General features: G+C 43.1%; 2 protein-coding genes across 2 annotated transcripts; both read right to left on the reverse strand.

The window, feature by feature from the left end:
- Nucleotides 1–1,185: 1,185 nt before the first annotated feature.
- mrps7 (mitochondrial ribosomal protein S7) lies at nucleotides 1,186–3,444 on the reverse strand. The gene is made up of 5 exons (XM_072674510.1): nucleotides 3,258–3,444; nucleotides 2,584–2,775; nucleotides 2,300–2,363; nucleotides 2,039–2,206; nucleotides 1,186–1,919 (listed from the first exon to the last, which is right to left on the reverse strand). The coding sequence occupies exons 1-5, from the start codon at nucleotides 3,299–3,301 to the stop codon at nucleotides 1,698–1,700; spliced, it is 690 nt and encodes a 229-aa protein (XP_072530611.1). The 5' UTR covers nucleotides 3,302–3,444; the 3' UTR covers nucleotides 1,186–1,697.
- A 1,515-nt stretch (nucleotides 3,445–4,959) lies between these two features.
- Nucleotides 4,960–7,413, reverse strand: tmem220 (transmembrane protein 220). Its single transcript, XM_072674511.1, has 6 exons — nucleotides 7,269–7,413; nucleotides 7,073–7,102; nucleotides 6,729–6,789; nucleotides 5,976–6,099; nucleotides 5,550–5,609; nucleotides 4,960–5,442 (listed from the first exon to the last, which is right to left on the reverse strand). Exons 1-6 carry the CDS (start codon nucleotides 7,371–7,373, stop codon nucleotides 5,310–5,312), a joined length of 513 nt encoding a protein of 170 aa, XP_072530612.1. The 5' UTR covers nucleotides 7,374–7,413; the 3' UTR covers nucleotides 4,960–5,309.
- Nucleotides 7,414–8,189: the final 776 nt, after the last annotated feature.

The following is an 8,189-nucleotide window of genomic DNA, read 5'->3' on the forward strand; positions in this document are numbered from 1 at the left end:
CTTGTCGTGGGCTCCCAGGGCTTCTTCAACAGTAAGAGAGCCCATGCTAACGCCTGTCCACCACCAAAGGCACCTACATTTGCCACATGGGCAACACAGCTGGGCAATGAAACAATGGAAGAAGGAGACCTGGTCTGAAGGAGGCCCAGTCCAAAGGAGTCCTGTCTTCTGACACCAGGACACATTACAAAAAAAGGTCTCCAGAGGCAGCATAAAGCTCCGAGCAGTGTTTTGCTAGGAAATCGTGGCTCCTGGTACACATTCCTGTAGATGTTGTAGACGTACCACCTACCTAAACATTACTCCAGACCAGGGACACCTCAGGAACAAAGAGTTCAAGGTGTTGTCTTGGCTTTCAAAGTCCTGATTCAATGTGCTGGACAATTCATGTCCAATCCAGGGAGGTTCCACCCTACAACTTGCAGGACTTAAAGGATCTGCTGCATACATTGGTCCTAATGTTCCAGATTCCACAGGGTCCCTTCGGAGGTCTTGTGGAGTCCATGCCTTGACGGGTCAGAGTAGAGCTGGGCAATATGATGTTTTATCGTATCGTGATGACAGTAAGCTTCTCTAATCATATGGAGGAGACTGTTGGAGCTTAATAAACACTGATCAGCTGCAGGTTTCATTACTAACAGTGTGATTAGACTGAAAGGTTCATTAGATGAAGAGCAGCAGTGTATTCCGTACGAGAGAGGATCTGAATGGTAGGTTTTAAGAATCTGTCGCTACTGATGTATCGTAGAGCTGGGCAACATGACAATATTTTATTGTATGGTGATACATTTTATCATGGTAAACTAAATGCTTAAATGAGTGTATTGTGGATATCATCACGTCATCATCTACACGTTTCAATACAAAGAGTGTGCTCAGTCTTATTTAATTCAGCATATTTTGAGTAAAAGTATTTGGATAGCAGTTACGCTGTTGCACTTTGTCTACGTAACAAAATATTGCGATAAATATCAAACATAATAAAAATATCTTTAAATATCATGATGTTACATTTTCCCATTTCATCCAGCTCTAATGTATTGTGATAAATATAAATAAAAAAGTCTTTAAATATCATGATATAGTATTTTTACCATAATCGCCCAGCCTTAGATCAGAGTCATTTTGGAGGCACAAGGAAGACCTACACAATAAAAACGATCAACTACAGTAACGTGAATCAGTTAACATTTATTTGACTTCAAATAAAACACAAACACGTATATTAACGTACACTGCACAGGAGTTTGAGGAACCTCGAGGAGTCCTCAGTGATCGTAAGAGTTCCAGAAAGATCTCAGGGATTCCTTGAAGATCTTTAAGAAGGAGGTTCCAGCCAAAGTAGTGGGGTTGATGGTTGATGGTCTTCCATAAAGTTCACCTTGATGTTACCTGCAAAAGAACCAATTAGCTCGCCTAGTCCTCTCGTCCTCTTCTCCTAACTACAGAACAAGGGATTTCTCAGTTAGCTGGAGACCCTAAGCCACAACTGGCCAATGGGAATGCATGTCAGCTCCTCTGCTGGTCAGAGTTGAGGCTTAAAGGATCTGGTTAACTGAGAAAGCTCGCTAGTGACGCTTGTCCCGTCAGTTGACAAAGCCATCAGTCTTAACGTTGATCCGCTGACGATCATTCTCCGACAGTCCGCCAACACAAGAGTCAGCACAGAGCAACCACGGGTCCGCACGCCTCCTACTCTACCACCAGCGGTAGTGAGCGTACGCTCTGTTGGCCTCGGCCATCTTGTGAAGGTCTTGTTTGCGCTTGATGACGTTCCCATCGTTGACGAAAGCGCTCAGCAGTTCCTGGGAGAGCTTTTCGTACATGTGCGTGCGGCGGTGCTTTTTGTCCCGACATTCCGTGATGATCCACTTCATGGCCAGGAAACGCCGCCGGTTGTCCGTCAGTGGGACGGGGACCTGAGGGATGAACAGCGATACCTCCGTTACAGGGTTCGAGCACCTGCCTGGACAAACACAGACTCCTAGCTCTACCTGTCCCTCCCACTGCTCAGTGATGAGAGGTGCAGCGCACAAACCTGGTAGTTCCTTCCTCCTCTCTGAATGTTGGCCAGGCCGATTACTGGTTTGCAGTTTTCTAAGGCCTGGTGGAAGATGGTGTACGGGTCGCACTCGATCTCCTCCTTCGTTGCCGCTGGAGCTCGGTGGTATTTCTCCACCTGTGTCCGCTTTATTGCCTCCAGAGTCTGAATGGAAGGAAGACACGCAGGTAAAGACTGGAATCAATCAATCAATCAATCAGAAGAAGAAGAGGAGAAGAAGAACTGCTCGGTTCTCACCTTCATCATGATTTCCTTGGCCAGATATTTTTTGCCATCTTGCATCATCATGTTGATGAACTTGCTGTTGAGGGACAGGATTGGAAAACTAGCATCAGACCAAACTCTTAGAATAATTGAATAAGGGCTGTGCACAGGTACCGTCATCCTGACAGAGCGCAGTACACTGCAGGAAGCGTAGGGGGCGACGAGGATCCCTTTACTTTAACTTTATCAAATAAGAAAGGCAAAGGGAGACCAACCAGACCGTGCATCATAAGAAGAAAGAACAGTGGTGGGCTTACCTGATGAGCGGGTCATCAAAGGGTGAGCTGGTGATGCTGGGCGGTGCTGCTTTGATTGGCCGGATGGTTTTCAGCTCTTTTTCCTGTTTCTGCTCTGGGGTCAGCTCCGACTCGGGGATCATATACACATCCTTACAGGGCTCCGGCTCCAGGTAGTAGGGGTTATAGCGAGCCCACCTCACTAAACTCAGCCTGAGTAAAGATCAGAGGTCAGAGGTCAACCCTATCTGACTGCCCGTATATCTGACCATCTATGACTATCTACCTGTCTATACATTAATGTATCTGCCCAACAGTCTATATAGCCATCTGAATATTTGCCTGTCTGTATATCTATACATATTTATATATGAAATTCTGTATATACAAATTCCTGTACGTCTGTCTGTCACTTCCTACTGTAATAGTAATACAGTTATAGAATAACAACGTTATTATTAATGCTAATGAAGCTCTGCCAGCACCACTACTGTAAACCCCATCCCTGCTCAGCTCAGGGAAGGTGAGGAGGGTCTGTAGGACACGAGGCTACGAGCAGCCTATAAACACTAGTTTACGGTCAAAATTAAGATCAGTATTTTCACTGAATCAAAGCTGAAATGCTCGCCCGTGCTCCCACTCCCGAATAAAGCCCGGAGATTTTGACCAAACCGGTAAAAATCGGGGTTACGAACCTCGGAGTCCACGGCTTTAGCAAGTTCGCTATGGAGGCCGCCATCTTGCCGAATGTGGCGTCTGTGCTCGTGCCGGTTTAAAATTCAAACTTAATTTAAATTTAATTTAAAGGATTCAAACTTTGTCAAATATAAAATATCAAACACACGTGGCTCATTAAAGCCTCACATAATCACAGCTACAGCCACTTTAATTAAAACGACAAGACATTTTAAAGGCAAAAATGAATGAAGTCCCTCCGCTTCTCGTGTGCAGCTCGTGTGCGCCTCTAGCGGTCGGTCAGGGAACAGCAACTGTTTTGCCTCCTTCAGGACGCCGTACAGACAGACAGTATTTGGACAAAAGTATTGGGACACCTGCTTATTCAGAGTTTCCTCTGGAATCAGGAGGATTAGAAGAGCTGATCCTGCTTCTGTTGGAGTAACTGTCTCTACTGTCCAGAGAAGAAGACTTTCTACTAGATTTTGAAGAAGAGCATTGCTGTGAGGATTTGATTGCATTCAGCGACAGGAGCGTTCGTCAGGTCCAACCTCATCATCCTCAACTCTCCAACTCATCCCAGAAGCAGAGAACACAGCTCCTCCACTGCTCCACAGCTCCTCAATGCTGGGGGGCTTTATACCCCTCTAGCCCACGCCTGGCATTATTAGGCAGCATGGAGCCAATAGGGTCATGATGTTGATCTGCTCCAGATGGTCCTATTCTATTGGCAATACCAGACAAGCTGTGTGTGGATTTGCACATCTGAGTCAGCAATGGGTGCAACTTAAAGTAGCTGAATGTAGTCATTAGAAGGGGTGTCCACAAACATTTGGACACAGTGTGGATTCAGTTTATTTTTTAACTTAAGTGACTTGGTCACCCTAGCATTTGGATCACATTGTGTTAAGATGATGATGATGATGATGAGCACACAATCAACATGGGGTATCCAAACTTCTGACCAGTACTGCTTCTGTCTGTCTCTCTCGCACTCTCTCTCTCTCTCTCTCTCTCTATATATATATATATATATATATATATATATATATAACACATACATACATATATATATATATATATATATATATATATATATATGAAGAAATAAATTCATATACTATAAATATAGTGGATGGATTAGACTGGAGGTTATTTATATAGAAACTCTAGTTATTTAGGAGCATATATATGTGTATATATATCAAATCAAATCAAATTTTATTTGTCACATACATAGTCATACACAGTATAACTTGTCAAAAAAGCATTTCACTGCAAGTTATACTGTGTATGACTATGTATGTGACAAATAAAATTTGATTTGATTTGATATATATACACATATATATGCTCCTAAATAACTAGAGTTTCTATATAAATAACCTCCAGTCTAATCCATCCACTATATATATAGTATATGAATTTATTTCTTCATATATATATATATATATATATATATATATGTATGTATGTGTTATATATTCTATATATCTCTATATATGTATGTATATGAATTTATTTCTTCATATATACATGAATATATATAAATAATACATTTGTATTGTATTTGCATATATATATATATATATATATATATATATATGCTACTAAATATACAAATACTTTCCATTCTAATCCAGAGGTCTAGCTTTGCTAGTACCCCCGGGAACAATGCTGGGTTATATATATATATATATATAGTATGAATTTATATGTGAATTTATGTATTTATTTATTTATTCATTCATTCAACGATTCATATTTACAGTAGTGATTTAGCATAAAGTAATACTTGCTAGGCAGTGTGTGTTTCCCTCATAGCTTCATATAATGACCTCACATCACGGCACAGTAACAGGAACAGTTCATCAAAAATCGAACTGACACTGTCTCCCCTTTTTCAGAACTATATCTGCGTAGTGTTTAGTGTATAGATGCGTACATTATATATTTGGGGAACCGTTCCTTTAAATCAGAGTGAAATATCACGGACACATCAGGACCCTCATACGCTGGACCCGGGCTCCAGGCTGTGTCCTGTATTACGGAGCTGTGAGCAGGCCGGATGGCTACAGCGCGGTGGTGCAGTGTGAAGGCCAGTCTGCTCTCAGCTCTGAGTGGATGTAGTAGTAGGCCCAGGCCACGACGGGGAACACAGTGATGCCAGCAGCCGTGCAGACCCTCAGAACACCAACACCACTCCTGCGGTGACAAACAAGCCAGATCTGAATGAGGTGGTAAAGCAGCCCTGCCTTTACTAAAGAACAAGTAAGGAACCCCTCCTGATGAGAGGGAACGCGAGGACCCACCGGCCCGAGTGTCGACCCAGCAGCAGCCACAGCACCGTCAGCATCAGGCCACAGAACTCCCTGCAGAGGGTGGAAGGACACCAGCGACAGACAGGGCTTATTAAAGGGTCAGAGAAAGGTCACTTAAAGGAGCAGTCCGGTTGAAAATCAAACCTGCATGATTTATCACTGACCGCAGAAACGGTCAATCAGACCACAGCTGTTTGGAATCTGAATGTGCTTCTTTAGTTTACAGAGGTAGATGCTAAGCTAACGTTGCTAACCAACAACTGAATTGGACTGTCACCAATCTCATCTCTGCAAATACACACCAACATCTTTACGTATTTGCTTGTAAAGTCCAGGGTTTGTTAGCACCGTTAGCTTAGCATCACTCCTTGTAAACCCTTTCTCACATCAATGGATTTCCATGGTAACGTGGATTACCTCCCTTCCTCCTGCTGGAAGATGTGTTTGACGCCTTCGTTATAGAGAGTCCATCCCAACATACAGCCAAACCCCGAGGCCATCATCACGTGTAAATCAGCGATTCTCCTCCATGGACGCGTCTCTGCGGCACAAAACCAGGCGTGGGAAATTCATACATATACCTATATATAGACAGTGAATGGACAAAAGTATTGGGACACCTGCTCATTCAGTGTTTCTTCTGAAATCAAGGGGATTACGTTTATTTTTGATATAAAAAGAGGATAAAACAAGTTCCTCAATGGTTCTTTTACAAAGGCAGAGGTTCTATACTGCACCAGAAATGGTTCCACTATTGCAAGGGAGGGATACATCGAGGGAGTCATTAGGCAACACATAGTCCCTAAAGTAAACTTGCATTTTACCATCATCGACCTTCACATATAAAACTCAGAAGACACGTTTAGCTTCACTGGTGGGTTCGGATAGTAAATAAAACTGGTATATCTGTGTTGTAGTCATAGTGACCAACACCCGGTTTCATTCACCACCACTGTTCAGAAATCTTTGTTGGCAGGTTTCTCTAATAATACTCCACTTCACACCAAACCCACTTTGAGTAAATATGTATATTATAAGCACTGAATTATGAACCAATTTTTATTAATAGTTGAAACTCCTGAAACTCTCTTTAACACATGCATCAACACTGCTGGCTGCAATGACCAGGCCTGTCCACTAGATGGGAGCATTGTGCGTTTATAGCTTTACCTGTTATTTGAGGATGACAGCTGATTAAAAAGCACAGCCCTGCTGGGATGGCATATCCCACCTGTACACACACACACACACACACACACACACACACACACACACACACACACACATATATATATGGTAAATTAATCCACCATGGAAGTATGATGTACTTTGGCATCAAATATGAAAAGTGCATCTATGATCACTGCATGTACTGTAGCTTTATTAAATTATAATTATTATTAAAATGCACAAAGTATCTGCAGTGTTCTCAAAGTATACAAGCATGCATCCTTCCTCAAGATCAAGCGCAAAATACAAGCCCAGTGTGTATTATAGGGGGTAGGCAAGCATACCATCCACAGTCCAGCGTCTGGGTCATTAATCTGGGACAGAGAAGGGAAGGCACTGTTAGCTGCAGGGTCCTTAAAACAGCCTAAATAAGCCTACATGTGAATGTCCAGATCTCCAGATCTGCAGATCTGCAGACGTTGGCCGGAGCTGGAGCTGCTGGTCACATGTTTAGGTGGAGAAGGGGAAATGAGCACTTGCCTGAACGTAAGCTGCTAAAGCGAAAAACGCCGACATCAGGAGGTTACACCCTCTCCACACAGGGGGGAGCAGCCCCGCCGCCTGACTCCTGCCTTTACTCGTCATTTCAGAAACACAGATCACACTTTTTAAGCTGCTGCTGCTCTCAGCGCCCCTGTCTGACCAGGCTGGACCCGGATATTACTACAGCGCTGCGGAATTATGGGAAATGTAGTTGTCCTGGAATAAGGCTCGAATTGCTCTGTTTTACACATTCTTCTTCAACATCTGACATTCAGACATCTCTGACGTTTCATTTTGGCCAAAATAATAATAATTATTAACTATTTATTTAATACATTTGTAATAAACTATTTAATAAATATCATTGTCCAGTTTATAACACATATTACAACATATTAATTCATAATTATTATGTGGAGTGTGTTAGGGGTCAGTGGTGTAACAGTGTGTGGAGTGTGTGTTAGGAGTCAGTGGTGTAACGGTGTGTGGAGTGTGTTAGGGGTCAGTGGTGTAACAGTGTGTGGAGTGTGTGTTAGGGGTCAGTGGTGTAACAGTGTGTGGAGTGTGTGTTAGGGGTCGGTGGTGTAACAGTGTGTGGAGTGTGTTAGTTAGGGGTCAGTGATGTAACAGTGTGGAGTGTGTTAGGAGTCAGTGGTGTAACAGTGTGGAGTGTGTTAGGGGTCAGTGGTGTAACAGTGTGTGGAGTGTGTGTTAGGGGTCAGTGGTGTAACAGTGTGTGGAGTGTGTTAGGGGTCAGTGGTGTAACAGTGTGTGGAGTGTGTGTTAGGGGTCAGTGGTGTAACAGTGTGTGGAGTGTGTGTTAGGGGTCGGTGGTGTAACAGTGTGTGGAGTGTGTTAGTTAGGGGTCAGTGATGTAACAGTGTGGAGTGTGTTAGGAGTCAGTGGTGTAACAGTGTG

This window comes from Salminus brasiliensis, chromosome 3 (genome assembly GCF_030463535.1).
Source record: "Salminus brasiliensis chromosome 3, fSalBra1.hap2, whole genome shotgun sequence".
Classification (NCBI taxonomy): domain Eukaryota; kingdom Metazoa; phylum Chordata; class Actinopteri; order Characiformes; family Bryconidae; genus Salminus; species Salminus brasiliensis.